Genomic DNA, 19846 nt, shown 5'->3' on the forward strand with positions numbered 1-19846 from the left:
TTAAAGAAAATATTCAAAGTTACAAATTGGATACCTTGTCACATACAAGGACATTTTCATTAATTCTTTGGGCTGGCAGTCTGCATCAGTTGGGTGGTCTCTGCTGAGCTAAATGTGACTTTTCTATGAACACAGATCTGCAGCTTCACTGTCCTTTTTTTCTCCTTGCTCTCTGATTCAACTCTACTTCCCAAAACTGTGTCCCACATGCCACTTCCTCTATGAATCATACACTGATTTGCTCAAACTAGATTCATTTATACCACAAATATTACTTAGCAGTGACCATAGTATTGTGCAATATTGACATCGACACCTCTAAATATTTTATAGTCTGATAGTGCTTTGTGGTATAATCCTTTGCATGTACTCTCTGTGCATTCCATTTCTATCTCCACATTTACACTTGCAATAAATGCTATACTTGAACTAAATATAGAAGTAGAAATGTACCATAAATATGTGTACATATATATTTTTAAATTCGGCCGCAAAATGTTAGTACTGTTGAATTCTGTCCTCACCCTGTACTAGATGTAATATTAATATACTTCAAGCCTAGAACAGAAGGATGAGTTCTATCTAAGGCTACAAAGCCTCCTCATGTGATGCTAAGTTTGAGGCCACCCAGTAGCAATTATCTGTTTCTTCCTGAATGTCACAGCCACTATGACCTCAGGAAAATTTAGATTCCAAAATAGTTACATTTAGAAAATTCAGAGAGACGGTGAAAGAAAAGTGTCCTGTAGTTAATCATGTTGCACCTGAATTTGCTTTAAGGAAGCTCTGATATCAGTATGGTTTGTATGTATCCGTTTATCAGATTGATGCCTCACATTCCTATGCATTCCATTGGACCAGCGGCTACAGGAGGCAAGGTCATTTCATCTTTGAGCCTCAGCACCTACCTCATTAAATGTCCACATCAAGGCCTGTCTTTGGGAATTCCTCCAATGTCCTGTTCATGAGATTCAGTATGAATAAGAAGTTAATTTCAAGAATGTGGTTGCTGCTATCTTAGAGAAAGCTATGTAAAGGAGAATGTGGACTTAGGGTCATGGGTCATAAAATGCCACACAGCAAGGGAAAAGGCTATATTGCATGACCTGAGCAAAAAGTTCATTATGTGACTCTCCCCACTTCAAAGTTTGTCCTGTCCCTGATCAACCTTGCTTCTCAGTTATGCATCTTTCTTTCACTCTGAATGCATTAATAGCTCTATTCATTCAGTTCTTCTCCTCTCTCCTCTGATTCAGGAGGGCATTTGGAAATGTCAGTAGACAAGAGAACAAATTAATCAGACACCATTATCCTCATGTTTTGACTTGAATTGTTACATGCTAGCCTATGTGCAAAAGAAACATTTACTGCATTGTGATGCTTGACTCAATTTGGATATTTATTCATACAATATAAGGTATTATGATTTTCCAAGTGTATTTCAGAGAGTTTCCAAAAATTAATGAGATGGATTATGATTAAACTGTAAAGCTCTGTTACTAATAAGAAGGTAATTGTGTCCTGAGAAAATACCTTGCATTCCATAAATCCTGTGTCCAAACATAGTGAGTTTCTGAACCCACTAATTAAATATAGTAACTTTTTATTAATATTTGTCTCACACATTACTATTTTAAGTAAGATAAGGTAATTAATACAAATGAGTTCTCCCAGCTCCTGCAGATTGTAATGATATCAGAAATGCTAGCTGCTATCCTCATGAATCCTCCTTTTCTATTACTATTTGTATAACTAAATCCAGGAATCTAAAATGAAAGACCAGGAATGACAGACCAGTGAAAGTGTGCATCAGCTCTGGAGACTGAGGTTCATTTGTCTTTATAATGGTACTTTACCAGAAGCAACATCCCTAACCTTTTCCATGTAATTAATTATCCCAAATCCTGTAGACTTTTCATATCCACCATCACCTCCCAGAGAAGTCAGCCTCCTTATTACAGACATCAAGTAAATGCTTCTGTTGTGTAATAACTCCTGAGGTTTACTTGTGATTGTCCTTATTTCAGTCTCCATAGAAATGGGAGTTCTTTAGGGGTCAAGAATGATTCCCTTTTCATACTGGAGTACTCAGAATCTTTCATGGTAACTGAGTTCTCAATAAATAATTGGAGAATGCAACAAGTGCTAACTTGCCCTCACAATGTACTTGCACCAAGGTAAATGTGTCTTGTAAAGCCCAAGAAAGTGTTATTTTGTTATCCCAGCTTCACAAAAACAGAGTGGTAATCTGCATTTTCTCCATTTTCTTCTAAATTGTTGGCATCAACGAAACCATAGGGATTTTCTACTGAGCGTCACTGTGAACCTATTCTGTTAGGAAATAACAATACTTCCATACTTGTGTGTGTGTGTATGTGTGCTTTTGTGGTGTTCTTTTTCCAGAGCAATTGGAGCCAACCCTCTTTACTGTGATTGTAACATGCAGTGGTTATCCGACTGGGTGAAGTCGGAATATAAGGAACCTGGAATTGCTCGCTGTGCTGGCCCTGGAGAAATGGCAGATAAATTGTTACTCACAACTCCCTCCAAAAAATTTGCATGTCAAGGTAGGGCTTTTAATATTTGCACTTCCTTTGAAATAATTCTCTACAGTAATCACCACAGAAGGCAGTCTCTTGAGAGTGCATTTCAAAGGTCTAGTTGGAAAGAGTTTATGTTCTCAGTGCATCTGCTTGAACAAGGGAGGCCATTTCCTGTGATTCCCAATTATTGAACTGGGCCTTTCAAATCCATCTTAGATCCATTGGGATGGATAGATTTTCTTGGAAATGTAGGTAGAAATGCACAAAATTGGAAATGACTTTCTTCATCTCTAACCAATTAAATGTTTCACTTTTGCTTTATTTGAATGTGCCCCTCCCCCTACTTTTAGGGCTTCCAGGGCCCTGTGGCTTCTTAATCCCAGGTAAGCAGAACTGAACCAAGCTTCCCAGTGTTCCAGCCAGGCATTCCCAGTCACCCCCGTGCTGAGAGTCCCTGTGTGGGTGCTCGCTCTTGCTTGCTTCTACTCCTGCCCCTTTCCTTACTTGCCCCCTTGTTGGTGTACTTGTAGCTTCTCAATAGTAGCTTCATAATAAATGTTATTTTCTGCCCTCACTCTCGTTCTAAGAATAGGAAATCAAACATTCATAGGATAAATAGAAAAATCTAAATGGGGGACATCCAAGTAATAATAAATATTTTTTTGCAAGAAGAAATAATACTAACTATTGACCACAGTATATAGACATAATCACTATTAGACTCCTTTCGTGCATCATTCCATTAGGGAAAACAAATATGTGGATTTAGTTGATTTTTTGTCATTCTTCTTGTACATACTTTTAAAAAAACCTACTCAGAATTACTATAGAAGAAAAAATGTTAAAACTTCTATATGAAAAATAAGAAAATGTAAACCCTAGATATATTATGGAATAAAGAGCAGTTAGTGGTGTGATAATCCCTCTTACATTTGAACACACTGACAAAAAAAAATAAGCTTCTAAAACTTGACTATTTTTGCATGAAGAAAAATGTGTTCTAGAAAGCAACACAGGGTAGTGCTCACCAACTGCACTGTGAATACCAATGTGCCTGCTTAAATACACGGCTTAATTTTCCAGTACTTAGTAAAACCTAATTTCATGACATAACCAATATGTGCCTCAGTTTCCTCATGTGTAAATAGACATGCTAGTACTAACATGAAAAAATTTTAAGATTAAACGAGTTGACAAGGCTGAAGAGGTACCTTAGTCAGTCAAGTGTTTGCCTTGTGAGAATAGACTTGTTCAATCTCTAGAACACATGTGACAACAAAACAGAATGAACGAACAGACAATAACCAAAACAGGCACAGTAACATTTGATTATAATGCCTAAATTTAGTGAGATAGACCCCTTAAGCTCAGTGGCCATACAGCCTAGGATACTTGACAAATTCCAGCCTAGTGAGAGATCCTTTCAAAGAACACAAGAGGAGGATTAGCCCAGTCACAAAATTCTATAGTGTCTCCATGATAAATGCTTGCTGCATAAACATGAGAACCATAGTGTGGATCCTTAGTATTTGAGTAAAAGTTAGACATGGTAACACACATGTAAAACCCAGCTCTGTCTGGGTGGAAATAGATCGACGGAACTCACCAGGCATATAGTCTAAATAAATCAATGAATTTCAGTGAATGTATTGAATGGTTTTGTGTCAACATTACACAAGCTGAAGTTACCACAGAGTTAGGAGCTTCATCTGAGGAAATGCTTCCATGAGATTAAGCTGCAGGCATTTTCTCAACTAGTGATCAACAGGGAAAGCACAGCCCATAGTGGGTGGTGCCATCTTCAGCTAGTGCTCCTAGGTTTTATAAGAAAGCCAGTTGAGAAAGCCAGGGGAAGCAAGCCAGTAAGCAGCATTCCTCCATGGTCTCTGCATCATTTCCTTCCTCCAGTATCCTTCCCTGTTTCAGTTGCTGTCCCAGCTTCCTTCAGTAATGAAAAGTGATCTGGAAGTGTAAGCCAAATAAACCCTTTCCTCTCCTACTGTCTTTTTGATCATGGTGCTTTGTCGAAGCAATAGAAACCCAAGCTCATAGCCGGGCGGTGGTGGCACACACCTTTAATCCCAGCACTAGGGAGGCAGAAGCAGGCGGATCTCTGTGAGTTCAAGGCCAGGCTGGACCGACAGCCTCCAAAACAACACAGAGAAACCCTGTCTCGTAAAACCAAAAAAAAGAAAAAAGAAAAGAAAAGAAAAGAAAGAAAGAAAGAAAGAAAGAAAGAAAGAAAGAAAGAAAGAAAGAAAGAAAGAAAGAAGCCCAAGCTTAGACAGTGAGAGAGTCTATCTCAAAAATACACACAGAGTGATTAAGGACAACCAATATCAGTCAATGGCCTTGACAGGCACACGCACACACATAAACTTAAAGGCATTCAGATATCATATGCACAGTCATACACACACACAAAAGAAGGTGGATAGTGCTCGAGGAATAACAACTATGGTTATATTCTGCCCTTTATACACTTGAATACTCACACAACACTTGTCTCTACTTCTCACTTATAAGTGCATTCACACACACACACAAATGCACACATACGCACACATTTTATAAAAATGAAATGACTGGGAATATACATGTAACACTGCCTTACACAGAGAAAGCACAAAGGGTGCCATCAGAAAACACTCCCAAGCTTGGGTAATATTTTTTAAAAATCTGGAGAGGAGCTAATTTTAACAGAAACAAAAGCAAGATTCCTCTTAGTATGGTGCATTGTTCTTTAATAGAAACAATAACAATGACTTTTTGCTGGATTGGGGTATTTTGCTCCATATTGAGCACTTTGTCTTTTTTTTTTTCTTTTTTGTTTTTTTGTTTGTTTGTTTGTTTTACGAGACAGGGTTTCTCTGTATTGTTTTGGAGGCTGTTGGTCCTGCCCAGCCTTGAACTCACAGAGATCCGCCTGCCTCTGCCTCCTGAGTGCTGGGATTAAAGGCGTGTGCCACCACCGTCCGGCCCCATGATTCTTATCTAAGAACTGTGCACTGCACTGGTGAGATACCAAAATACTATAGCGAATGATTGGTTCCGAGTGAAGGAGTTACAGTTTGAACCATGAATTTCTGACATCAGAATTCAATACTGTTTCTCTTAGAGGTTTCAGTAGAGAGAGTTTTACATATACCACTGATATTAATAAGCTTACAGCCTTACTACAGTGGTATACCAAGAAAATCAAAGTTGAGAACCAACCTCCAGTGATGGTTTGTTTGGGGGAAGACAACACATTCTCATCTATTATTACAACAATGCACTCAGAGAAGTCTCAGGAGTCCTGTCTTGAGACCATCCATGCTTTATGATCTTGAAAGCAGTAAAATGATGTGGCCTTAAATATTTTATAATTTGATATCTTCATATTTTAACTTAACTCTCCCATTATTTATGCCAGTGTAAAATGTTTTTATTTTATTCATGAAATTCAACTAAGAACAAACACTTGTATTAAGACTTATCAATATGTAATCAAACTACAACAGAAAAACAAATCCTCTTTATTTAAACTCACAATTGTATAGTCATGTGTAAATGTAATTTTTCTGTAAGTAAATGTCTGTACTATTATTTTGTACAATTGATTTTCATTAACGTTTGTATTCTCCATTTCCTTTATGTTTCATATATGGCAGATCACATTCTCATGATACAAAAAAAAATAAATGGGATGAAGTAGGTGGTCATAAATTATTTAGCTAACAACCAACTGAAAGTATTCTTGAGTGGGAAAAAGGCATTAACGATCATGAGCTGTCATTGTTTATCCTCCTCTCATTAACACATGATCAAGTAGTCTTCAATCATAAAAAGAGGTTCTAATTTTTCACTGAGAAAGCCAGTTGGTTTATTGTCATTGTTAACTTCAATCATCCACTGTAAAGCTCCTGTTTCAGCAAGATTTAACTATGCCCACAGCAAAATTATCCACTTTTCATTTGATAGACATTCACTAGCAACTCCAATGTACTAAACAGTGAGCATCTATTGGAAATATGTGATAACTTCTTTTATACATTTAACAAATATTATTGAAGTTTCTATTAATTATAAAGCCAAGTTCCAACATGGTACAGATCCAGTAAATGATAATTAAACTCCTATTTTCACGAGGCTTATGTATTACATAGCTAATTCTAAAATAGTATAGAATCTAGGTGACATAAATATGTGTAAGATGGAAATATGTAAATAATATATATAATTATAAACAAATCTAACTAGATCAAACTATGATGGAATTTTTATGACAACAGAATGTCATCAAGAGGTTTAGCCGGTTGACCAGGTTACCTGACAGTAGGACATAATGGAAAGGACAAGGCTGAGAAAGACAGATGTTTCACAGCTAGAATTTCAAACCAGACAAGGAAATTACAAAAGACAATAACATCATCAGGACCTCGTGATAAATACTTATAATCCCATTTACTCAGGATGCTGAAGCAAGGAGATCTCGACCCTGCTGAGCTTATAGAGCACTTAGACAATGACTGATTCCCTTTGTCAAGAAAAGATTGTAAAAACAGAACTAGAGGATGTTATTGTTAAGTTTATTGTCTAGAATGCTTGGGATCCTAGTTTCAGTCCCTAGTAAACAGAAGTATGAGGAGGAGGGAGGGAGAGAGGGAAAGGACAAGAGAGAGTGGGAAGGAGACAAAGAGGACGAGAAAGAAGAGGATCATCTTCATTACTTCTTCACTCCTTTACATATAGAAGTTCAAACGTCAAGAAATCCTAGGAACTACTTAAATCCTAAAACATTAGCATTACACCAGAATCCGCTTTATTGCATTCCTTCCCCTAATTTTATGTATTAGTAATTCTGTCTATTATAAAAGTGTAAGGGAAAATATACATCTCTCCATAATGACAATGAAATAGTAGTAGTTTTCTTAAGGAGTCTCACATGCTGCTTGGAGGAGAAATTCTGAGCAGTTTGAGTGAAGCCTCTGGCTTTGTGCTGCAAAAATTATTATTTAAAATTAGAATTAGGCTTCAACCAAGGAAAGGATGAAGACTAAAGAATTTAGTCTAAACTAGAAGTGATGAAAAATTTACTGGTCAGATTAGCTTTGAAGCATTATTCAAACTCAATCCAAATATTTTACATTTTCAAGTCTCATACCACTAACATATAGCTACAATTTTAAAATAGCTTCAGTTTGGAGGATTTTTTTAAAATGTGTTCATCACCTGAAGAAAAGAATGTGGGTTTATAAATAGTTATCTATGAAAAGTATCACTCATAAAAATGAAAGGGAATAAATAAAATTTTCATTACATTTCTTAACATTTGAAACAGAAAGTTTTAACATGTATTTATTTAAATAGATAGATAGAACCAGCAATTCATAGTCCACCCTTGAATATTTTATAATGATATTATCCATTATAACACTAAATATACAGAAGAATTACTATTTATTCTAATCCATCATGGCTCAAGAAGTTCTTTACTGGCCAAAGGCACATATAAACAGTCAAAGAGCAAATTCAGTGGTCTCAGAGGACTTTCTAATCACCCACCATCAGCTACCATTGTCCCTCCTATGCTGGAAGTGTGATTAGGCAATGACTTCTGTCCTGATGTATCCAGTGAAATCATTTTAGGTATCCTCATTAGCTCTTCTCATCTACATTAGAGGTGGCCACTACTCCTTCTTTTACATTTTATTTGCCTCTTTCTTCATATATTTTTTCTGGCACTGAGTTCTTTCTTAGCTGTTCATGAGCTTCAGTTCTTTGTCTCATTAAAACCTGAATAGGTTTCCATCAATGGCCGCATTAAACTAGCCATGAATTTGCTCATGGAATGCAGGATCCTACCTATTTCATTTTGTTTTTCATAAATCTTCTTCCATAATAACTTTCACAAAGTTAAAATGTTCATTTCATCACATGTTCTGTCATTACTCTAATTTATTTTCTCTCATTGGCACATGCATATCTCTACTGATGAACTGTGGGGTTTTGAAGAAACTCAGGCATTTCATTTGGATTTCATTTGATTATCTGAAGCCTATCATCTTACACAATGTAGATGCCATAGATATTTGATGAGTGACAAGTATGCCTTTGATAGTATTGCTGTATTTAAGAAATTGTTTCATAGCGAGTATAACATAAAGTCTTGGTTTTAAACATGATCTCCTTTCAGTCCAGTGGCCTGGTATCAAGAATCCCCCCGTGTGTTTCTGGAGTTGTCTTTTGTGTACTTTGGACAGGGATTTGTTATTGGACTAGTGTTTCCAAAGGATCAGAGAATAAAGGCAGATTCTGGTATATAGTTAGAACCTTTGTATAGGTATTTTGGTTATAAACAAAAGTGAGATAGAATTCTCAGGAGTAGCAACACGCAGGTAAGATTCAAAGCTAGTGGTTGGAATCATGTAAGTAGGTCTACCTTCAGACTTCAATGGATGCAAAATTCAGTAGTCCCTCTGTTAAAAGCATGTAACAGAGACGGAGTGCTAACCAAACTTTCTTCTCATTTTCACTTTGAATTATTCGGTTAAACACACCTCTGTTCATATAACTAATACTTCAGTGCTTTCTTAAGTCAAACTCAATCTTCAATCAAACCAGTTAGCATAGACTCACCTCCTTCTTTTCACTGACACTAGCAAATACCTGTCTCCATGAGGTGAGATGTCTTGTTTTTTCGGTGGTACATATCTCATGGAAGCTAAGCTGTTGCCAGGAAATGTCCCTTGAAATCAGTTAGCTTCAAACAGGAGAAACCGAAGGATATATTTGCTTTCAAAGGAGAGAGAGAGAGAGAGAGAGAGAGAGAGAGAGAGAGAGAGAGAGAGCTCACTGCTTCTTATTATTGCTCTGTCATTTCTATTATCCATGGTCCACAACAGATTCAGAAATCACACTTCTCTTTCTGAAAATATGAAATCATTATCTGTCTATTATTAATCTAATTAATAATTACCATTTTAATTCCACCTCTATTATTATAGTCACTGAAATAGTCCCTGTAGTTACCCTGAGATAGGATGAAGCTATTATTCCTCTTGAATTAGAGGACTTTGGGAGAAGATACTGAGAGAGTGCACTGGACAGAAAATGAATTACAGATCAGAGTCAAACAAAAGATGGATGTTGAATGAACTTAACCTTAGAAGGTTACCAAGTTGATAGGTTTATAATGTTTTGGAGGTGCTATGCAAATATCCCAAAAACAAATATCCCGGTGATAGTGATTATGTTAGAAATTGTATGCAATGTGAAATGTGGAATTGAATTGGCCTCTTCTTGTTCCAAGGGATGTAAGGACCCATGCAGAGATTACTACTGGTAAAAGTATGATGAATGTTCATATTTCAAAGTATTTCTACTTTCTCTATAAAGATGTTAATTTGCCATTGTCCCAGTCCAGCACAGTTGCAAAAGGGGAACTAAGGGGCTCTCACAAACCATACAGACGTTAGCATCGATGGAACATGACTTTACAGAGAACAGTTTAATTTTCACATTTTGGACCACAGGTCATATAGTGTGAAGAGTAGAAACTTTCTTGAGGCTGATCTGTGTTAATCAGACCTTTCACAGATCACAAGATTTTGTAACTGTGTTACAAAATGTGAGACTGAGAGGCTCATTTCAGCAGTGTTTTATTGCTAGAGAAGACAAACTGAAAATATCACCTGCCATGTCTTGTACTAATGAACTAAATGACTCAAAAGAATACAAAGGAGAATCTAAAATGACTACATTTTCTAGGTACTGCCATACATGTAAAATAGCACCAGAGCTTTGTGCTATGCATTTCCATTAAGCTGGCTGATGTGGAGACATAGGTCATTGCCATGGAGAATGTTGAGAATTACTATTAAGTGCATAAAAGGATTCATATCATGACAGTGGCATCATTTATTCCAGCTTATAACTACCTAAGCTGTGAGGCCAGAGTCCCATTGATACTCAGAAGTCTCATATTCCTCAAAGTTACAGGGCCTCCTTTGGCATTCCTGGGCATGATGTAATGATACTGATTTCCATAGAAGAGAATCATGTAAAATAGAGTGACAAATAGCTTTACACAAATCTTACGGCTCTATTAAGGAATATAAATGCATTTAGGTCATGACAAAAGAGGATCCATTATTTCTCATATTTTTCTATTAAATTGTAGGTCCTGTGGATATTAATATTCAAGCTAAGTGTAACCCCTGTTTATCAAATCCATGTAAAAATGATGGCACCTGTAACAACGACCCAGTTGATTTTTATCGATGCACCTGTCCGTATGGTTTCAAGGTAGGTAGAAATTAGAGTTGAGAGACATCACTTCCCGTTGTGTATCTTCTTTCTACTCTCCTTTCTCTGTGTTCGAAGAGCTAGCTTGTTTTATTTGTGCCTTCCTTAACAATGTGCATTTCTTCTCCAGGGGCAAGACTGTGATGTTCCCATCCATGCCTGTATCAGTAGCCCATGCAAACATGGAGGAACTTGCCATTTAAAAGAAGGAGAGAATGATGGATTCTGGTAAGTAGCCTGGCTGCCATCTCCTTTGTCTGAAGTAGTGTAATAAAAGTAACCAAAGAAACATGCTCAGTCGTTTTCAAATAAGAAGCCATTGTTTCAAGAAGAATGTTAGTGTACAAACTGCATATATTAATTTCGAAAATGTTCAAATCTTATAGTTGCAAAAAGTAATTCTTACATTTATTTATTGTTACAAACCATCAAGGCCATTGCACATAAAATTACAGATGATACAATTTTAAAAAATAGACACACTTTTGATCTTAATCATGTGAGTGTTTGTGTGTGTGTGTGTGTGTGTGTGTGTGTGTGTGTGTGTGTGTGTGTGTGTATCTGAATGCATTTGCTAAACAGAGGCAGAAGTGGTGATTTTCTCATAGTTGGAGTTATAGGTGATTGCCTGATGTGGGTGCTGGGAAGAAAACTTGGGTCATTTGGAGGAGCAATATGTGCTCTGAATCACTGAACACAATACCTGTGAGTTATCAGATCAAGCAAAATCCAAGAATGAGTGGAAAGAGGCTCATAAATTCCACCCGTAGCTGAAGCACTATTGGCTATTGATGCCTGCTGATAGAGTGAGAGTCGGTTTCCTTCAAGGTTGTAGCCTTTGAAAGGCTACTCATGTTTTAGTTCACAGAACTAAATGGAATTTGTGGATTAAAATATAAGAGAAAGTACATGAAGTTATTTAGGAAGCATGATGGGATGATAAGGGAAGAATTTAATGGGAGTCAAAGAGGATGGATTCAACAAAAACATATTATATCCATGTATGAAATTCTAAAATAATAAAAATTAGTTACAATGTTAGGACCAGTTCTTTCTTATTTCTAAACAAAGAGCATGAATTATACCCAACTCGAGAATAAGTGTATCTAGGACAGTGGAAGAAATTTTTCTTGTCCTTTGGACTTGAAAATGTGTTGGGTTTTATTGACTTGTAAGCTGATGGAGCCATTTGCCAGTTTTTAGCACTCATAATTTCCATTATAAATGTTTTCTGGTTTGTTATCTAGTGCTATGTAATATCATAGGTTTTTAAAAATCAATTAAATTTCAATTTCATGTATTAAAAGCTTTCCAATTGTTGTTTATGATTTTCAAAAATATTTTGACCACAAGGTCTTAAAATGCACCCAAAATAGTTTCTTGTCTTTCTCCCATGATGTTTAGGTGTAGTTGTGCTGATGGATTTGAAGGAGAAAACTGTGAAGTCAATATTGATGATTGTGAAGATAATGACTGTGAGAATAATTCTACATGTGTTGATGGAATTAACAACTACACGTGCCTTTGCCCACCAGAATACACAGGTATGAAGAATAGGAAATGTTATGTCATCAATCAGTGTATCAATTTGAAAGCATCATCACACTATTATATTTATTTACCAAGCCCTTATTATTCAATAACTGGAAAATTTAATTGCAATAATAGAAATACATAAGGGGAACTTCACCCCACCAAATAAAAGATGCAGCAAGCTCAGTTCTATCCATGCACCCATCTTTTAAGGTTATGATCTCTAGGAGAATAAAAGAGGATGCCATCATGCTGAAACTTTTGGACCCACAATTCAATGACATTCCCATTCAAACCACTTTCTCTGTACGGGCTACTTTGCCCATATATGTGTTTTGTGTATATCTTAACATAGCTAAAGCACGATTCAGCATTTGAAATTAATAATGTCCAGACTACCTCTTCAGTAGTGGAAGTTTATCTCCAGTAAGCTCTGTCCTTCAGTAGGTTCTCCATAAAAAAGATGGAGTCTTCAGGTTAATAAACCTGATCAATTTGCTAAACTCTCTTCTCAATTTAGACCAATTTTCTATAAAGTCAGCATCAAATCTCTGCCTTGTCTATTTTGAAAGAATACCATGTGTTTGTGTGGCTGTGTATAAGAAATGCCATAATCAGCTTTTTCTTTAACAAAGCATCCAGAGGTGATGAAGAAAGAAAATAGCACCTGTATTATTACTAAATATAAACACAGAAGTAGATTCTCTCATTGTTTCAGGAGCTACCATTTTAATTTTACTCGAGGTTTTTATTTGTTGTATTTATTTTCATATAATAGTTCAAAGCTAATAATTTCAAATAGTGAATTATTATCTAGGTAGCTAAGATTAATATATCTAAGCATCAAATAAAACCATGTTTTTGTAATAAACTTTCCCAGAATTCAGAAGGAATAATCTTTGAAATTTCTTGCTATGGAAAACACAAAAATTCACATTATACTAAATAACTTTATTATGGGAAAATGCAACATAGAGTAATGAGGTTCAGTTTTAACAACATAGATGTGCTTAGATGTTGCCCTTTCGATGGAGTCACACCAGTAAAGCACTGAATATAGATAATAGATAGATACATACACACGTACATATATACATATGTAGATATCATACAAGAAGTCAGAATTTGATCATTCTTTACTGTTTTGCATTAACAAAGTGTAGCAAGTGTATGCCAGACAGACTTTAGTTGTTACACAGGTTTGCCCACCCATGTCTGTCACTGTTTCATGTGTCAGATATCTTCTATTAGCTTATGTCCATAGATTTAAATCCCTTATACATAGCCTGAGGGTCTGAAATCTATTGGCTTGGCCAGTTGTATGTGTTTAGGAAGTTCTGGGTTAAACAAGAATCTGTTTCTTTGTCATGCTAGAGTAGGTTTCTTTCTATCTCCTTCATTGTTCAGCTCAAGGCAAAGGCGTATGAACCCACTTATATTTGGAACTCCTATTCTATTTGATTTCATCAGAGAAGTGGGCCCCCAAGTTTTATATGGTTATTAAAGCTCTCTATGTAGTACTGAGCACAGAAACCAGGAACTTATACACATTTTCTTCCTGGTGAAACTGAACCTTGAGATCACATGTGTGCTAAGGTCCTTGTATGTCTGTCTATGATGATTTGCATAAGGTGTAAACACATGCAAGTTAGTTGGGAGCACGTCCTGCTGCACTGGTGTTCAACTTCCTCCTTCTTATTCGGATGATTCTCACCATTTTTGAGTGTTTCTCTTACTTGACCTGCTTCAGTTCCCAAGCACTTGTGTGCCCCCCTGAGGAATTCATTTCTGTGTGCCCTCCTCTGAGAAGAGTGATGCAATCTCCCCTCTCCAACTATGTCAGATTTTATTCCTTGCACTCTATCACAATAATTCAAAGCTTAGACAGACCAATTCTTTGCCAAAATGTAACATTCATAAAAGTTGTTATGAAGGAACCCCACCATAACTATCTGTCAGAGTCATTTGGCTCTGAAAATGAACCTAGGCAACATTGTTCCTTTTACATGTAGGTATTACAAATATTGCTTTGCCTTAATTTGGACAAAGGATCATTACAAATATTGAACTGGAGACTGTTCATGACACAGGGCAGAGATCCTACATTTATTACATTGGACTGGGTCCCTTGGGTCATGAAAGATTTGACAACTTGGCAATAGAGAAGCTATCTAAATAGAATAACTCATAACTCATCTCTTACCTGTAGAGTTTTGTGAACATCTGAAATGAGTGCATTTACAAAATGTCAAACAACCATCTTCAGATTCTGAGATTGGTGGCATATAGGTGACCTTCGTTTACAGCAAAGCTTAAGTCAGAATCTAGAATTCTGTGTCCTGTTTAACCCTTGTCTTCAATTACAGAGTTATTTCCTTATGATGTGACTTTATTGTTTTACATTTACGATGGAATCTGATAAATGAGTGTGAATTACATGGACAGAAACCCTTCTATACTCACAGGATATAATAATAATGGTGCCAATTGCTTTTTCTTTGAGTTTTTATTTCTTTTACCCTGTACCTCAAAGCCATACAGTGAAAAGATGAATTCTATTTGATAGCAGCAAATAAGGCTTCACTGGGAAAGCCTGTAAATCATCATGGTGACAATGTTTGCATTTAACATCTATGTCAAAATGAACACTGGTCAATGGAGAAAATCCAGAAACCTGGAAAGAATCTGACAAGGGAATCAGGACAGACAGCCTGTAGATCTGGGCTGAAAATACTTGAAATAAGATAGACCAACATTTAGCAATATATAGAGGCAGAGTTAAACCCAGAGTAACCAGACATCACAGCATGTAGTTAATGAATTATTCCCTGCGCTCTCCTGCTATAAAGATTGATAGCATAAACTGTATGAGTCAATAGTGTTTTTCAGCTATCTAAATTTCACTTAACCCTCCCCACTTTAATAATCATGTTTATTATTGTCTACATATTAGGCCCACTTTCAACTCTCCTAGCTGGAAGACACCTCAATGCTAATATTACTCAGGAAAGGTTAAATTTTGAAAATTTAGTTACCTATAATTCTATATTAAAATCAGTATGGGGAAAATAAGGATTTGAAGATATAACTGTTTACCCATAATTCTGTGTATTTAATTTAGCTTTATAGATTCGGGAACTTGATTTGTTTACCTTTTCCATAGTTATTGCTGTATGCTTTTCAAAAAAACAAAACATTTTTTGTAGGACAGTTTTTAAGGCATTCTGAAGTTGGATTAACTTATAATGTATAAGCTGAAATTTCTGAATATGGTATGTCCACAATACTTTTCTTAGATAGTATTAGATTTGTAACTGATCTGGGAAAAATAAAGTTTTGCAATAGTAAACATTTGGCTAAGGGATGTTTTCTAATTGTCCTAATTCTCAATCTATTTTGTCAGCAATATGTGCCTTCAATAATCCTACTCTCACAGGGCCACATAGGGTCTGTATTAGCTGGGTGTGTATATTCTCAGAGACTGTCTTATGGAAAAAGAACTCTTTAACTTTCGAATTTCGTCTCTGGGCCCCTGCACGAATGTCTGCTTCACATCTACTACCGTAGAGCTGCAGGTGTTAATCACCGAGTTTACAGGCCAGTCTCTAGCCCTCTATGGTGGCCTTTACTTTTGCCCTGCTCTTCTCCACATTTGTGTGTTTGGCCAGCTGTAGGGAAGTTTTAAGCCTGGCTCCAGTTTGCTCTCCCATTCTGGCTTCTCTGTTGTTAATGCTGCGCCTTGGCTTCCTGTGTGCTACTGTTGCATTGCAATGTAAAATGTCTTTTGTCTCTTCTGTCTTTGTCGCTGCCAGCTGCTAATCTGAATGAGGTGGAAAAAGGTTAGTTTCTCTTTTTAAGTCTATTATGGTTTTTCCCTTAGTCGTCTCTGTCTTTTGGATCTTTTTACTGGGTGTGCTGGGGAAAGATGCTGACAAGAGGCGAAGTCAGAAGGCTGTATGTCAAATCATTCCTAGAGATCCTTGATATATGTATAGCTGCATGAAACTATAAGAAGGTTCGTTGAAATGCACTTAATTTCTAGTTTTCTCACTTACCCTGAGTGGGGGAAATTGTCTAAAAATTAGATCTTGTTTTCTATTTCCTACTTGTCTATATGCTTTACATTTTTAAAGATATCGTGAAAATGTATTATTCATATAATGAAAGCATAGGTCTTTTATCACAGTATATATACTCTACTTAGTAAAAATGTTTAAAGTAGTGAAAACTTTCTCATAAGTTTAAGTCCACAGTTTTAATATTATGTCTTATGAAAAATATCTGAAAATGTATGTAGTAGTTGAAGCATTTTATACAACATGAATGGGGTTGCATTTCAATGATAAGAGGCTTGCTTAGCATGTAAAAGATCCTACTTTCAACCCCAGCACTACAAAAAAGTAAATATAAAACTAAAAATAAGTTATATTTGTATATATATATTTTGAATAGAGATGTAAATAATGTGTTGATAAAATGTGTTTTCTATACATGTATATGAATAAACAATGAATTATAGATAAAATATCTTACCAAATCAATATTACAAAGCCAAAGAGATCGATTTATATGATGAAACTGTCAAATTGATATTACTGAATTAAGTTCTAAGTAGTTTTCTTAAGGCATTAGAATGTTTTGTGCATAGTCACCAACATCAGTGTTGTTGCTGGTCTTCCAAACACACCCAGAACTGAGAAGGGGCCATACAGTTGGTAGATCACTATCCATGATAAAAGCATGTCTTGGCATCTTCATGAACATGTGTCTTAAAGACCAAGCATTCTCGCTAATGCCATTGCTTCTTAGTCATTCAAGTGTGTAAAACACTCCAGGTCCCAAGTGCAGAAAACAACAGTGTATGCTAGTCTTGATTGGTCCTGGTATACAGGAAGCACTTGCAGGATTCTAAGGATGATGTAGAGATATAGAGTACCTCCTTCTCATTTGTTGTTGACCACTTCCTTTTCTGTTGCTGTGTTCAAGTGATTACTGTGTTTGCTCACTTAGTTATATTGTATGGAGAGTGGAATTGGAAAACATAAAAAAATGGTTTCAACTGCTAGATAAAAAACATGCCTTGCTATGCATCTGCTAATGTATTCAATACAGTATCCTTGGTTTAGTGTCATCTTTCCATTTTATAAGTACAAAAACTATTGATGATCTGCCTAAAGCCAGCTTTATCTCCAAATCACAACATAATTTATTCTGTCACAGGAATATATACTCAATTACTAATGTGTACATATTCTCAAAAACATCCTTGTCAGTTCAGCATTGCTTTGAGTCACCATGTGGTTTTGTGTGTTGACTGTACTTGGCACTTACGTTTATAAAATGTTGTTATTGCAAAGAATTTGCTGCCGATTTAATTTTCTTTTAAAATTAAGCCTTTGTTGTTGGATGAAATAGTAGTAATTTTAAGTCTATACATATAGACAGAAAAATGCTGAATGTTGTAAATAAATGATACTTTATGATACAGTGTCACTTACTAAGAATATGCACCATCTTAGTGTCTACTTGAACATACAGCATCCAATGTAACCTACACACCTTTTGCTAGAATCTGTTCCACTTGAAGCTACTTCCAGTCTTGGCTACTTTTCTTATCACACAGTATTGCTAGTTGCTTATGCAAAACAAGCTTTTCTTGCTGTTTCATCTGATTGCTAGACACAGTCATTCTTGTGGACCTATGAAACAATTAATTATGGTCCCAAAACTCAAATGCATGAAGGCAATTTATTTTATTAGATGCAAATTAGAGAAAGGGCCTAATCAGTGCCTAAACAATAATTCTGAAAACAAGGTTACACTTTGCCCCAGGATAATTGATAGTTGGTACAGGGAACTGAAATGCCTAGTCTTTAGACGTCATATCATGGAACAAACATCTGTAAAATCTAGGGCTTCTCTGGTTCAGTTATTTTCTTCTGTGACACAGAAATAATGACTCCTTTACTCTTCCATGTAAATGTTTGAGAATAACAACCTGATAAAGAGGTTGTGATTGGAAATTTTCATACTTCTGAAACGGTTGCTTTGACAATTTTTGCATTATTTAGATTGTCTGATGCCATTTCCTTCAGGCAGTAGAATTGAAATTTAGTAGATAATTTAACCTGGAAAATGTGCCCATAAAACAGCTTTTTCTGTATTATTTCCCTAAATTTATTTTATTTTTAAGTTTCTAATTTTTATACTCATTGTAAGGACAAACACTGCATTTAGAGCTAGGTGGTCATTTATCTTAGCCCTTGCAAATATTGACACCTATAAAAGGACATACCGAATATGTTGGACAAGGACATATTGAAAGCTGAAGGGCTCTTGATGGTATTTTTAGGCTCTGTGGATTATTTTCAGTATTTGTGATCTCTTCGGAAGAGGGAACTACCATTGTTTCACCTGCATCAAAATATTCAAGATCTGCATTTCAAGGTCAATATTGTTATGAACATAGCTGAGGTCTTCCAATAAGGAAAGCTAATGCTGTAGTTTCCTTTAACCACTTTAACTGGAAATGTGCTTTGGCAGTCTTGCAAGGTCATGTGGTTTCTATTCATTTTCCAACCTTGCAGATCTCTCTTAAATGCATTTGAATCTCAGAAAACATTTAAGAGGAATTGTTTGCTCTGTTAGTTCACAAGCAGTGCCCACTGATTCCAGAACAACACTTTAACTTAACCAGTCTTATTCCATCTGATTTGGATTTATTTACTTTGCAAAGGGAATCCTTTTTTTTTTCTTTTCTTTTTTTTTTTTTTTTTTTTTGGACATGGAGTAGCTGTTGAAATTGGTTAAATTCTTCATCCATAGAGATCTATGGAGGGAGTATTTAAAAAACACCCCTTTTTAGATTTGTTTATTTGGAGAAGTAAGGTTTGCCATCTAAAGGTACATAAGATGTTTGCTGAGAAAATATCCAAAGCAGGACACTGTGCTAAATATTGAAAGTGATACAAGACCCACAAGCATTCCATGTTCACCCAGCCAATCCTAGCTGTGGTTTTCAGCTGCAGGTTCAAATCAGGTCACAGACATTACTGCTGCAAAGCCATTGCTTCTCATATCTCTTGTACATTCACAACTAAGCATAAAGATGTTACTAGAAATAGACTTTGTCACTGTGAACACTGATCATACTGTGTGGTAATCAAGCATGATTGAACAACTGTTTATACTTTCATTTAGAAAACAAATATTCACACTCACACACACAGACACACAGACACACACACACACGCACACACACGCACACACACGCACACACACACACACACACACACACACTTCTCTTTCGTTCTATGAAGCATCTAGAAGAGCCTGGCAGTGTAGCACATTCTCTCGATCTTTTCTATGCTGAATTGTGATTCACTTTATTTCATGCAGTTTGCCTGTAGCATGACCACCATCATGCACAAACCACATTTGGTACACATTTCAGAGAAAGAACAGCTGTCAGTAGCTCATGT

General features: G+C 36.1%; 1 protein-coding gene across 4 annotated transcripts in view; it reads left to right on the forward strand.

Annotated features, from left to right (window-relative positions):
- Slit2 (slit guidance ligand 2) overlaps positions 1–19846 on the forward strand; it is a 313096-nt gene that overhangs the window by 250378 nt on the left and 42872 nt on the right. For all 4 annotated transcript variants that reach the window (XM_040747061.1, XM_040747063.1, XM_040747062.1 and 1 more), the window contains 4 exons: positions 2404–2567; positions 10708–10832; positions 10963–11060; positions 12237–12376. In XM_040747061.1, coding sequence (XP_040602995.1) covers positions 2404–2567; positions 10708–10832; positions 10963–11060; positions 12237–12376 — 527 coding nt within the window. The remainder of the gene's footprint in view (positions 1–2403; positions 2568–10707; positions 10833–10962; positions 11061–12236; positions 12377–19846) is intronic.

Source organism: Mesocricetus auratus, unplaced genomic scaffold, assembly GCF_017639785.1.
Source record: "Mesocricetus auratus isolate SY011 unplaced genomic scaffold, BCM_Maur_2.0 Super-Scaffold_100006, whole genome shotgun sequence".
In the NCBI taxonomy this organism is placed as follows: Eukaryota; Metazoa; Chordata; class Mammalia; order Rodentia; family Cricetidae; genus Mesocricetus; species Mesocricetus auratus.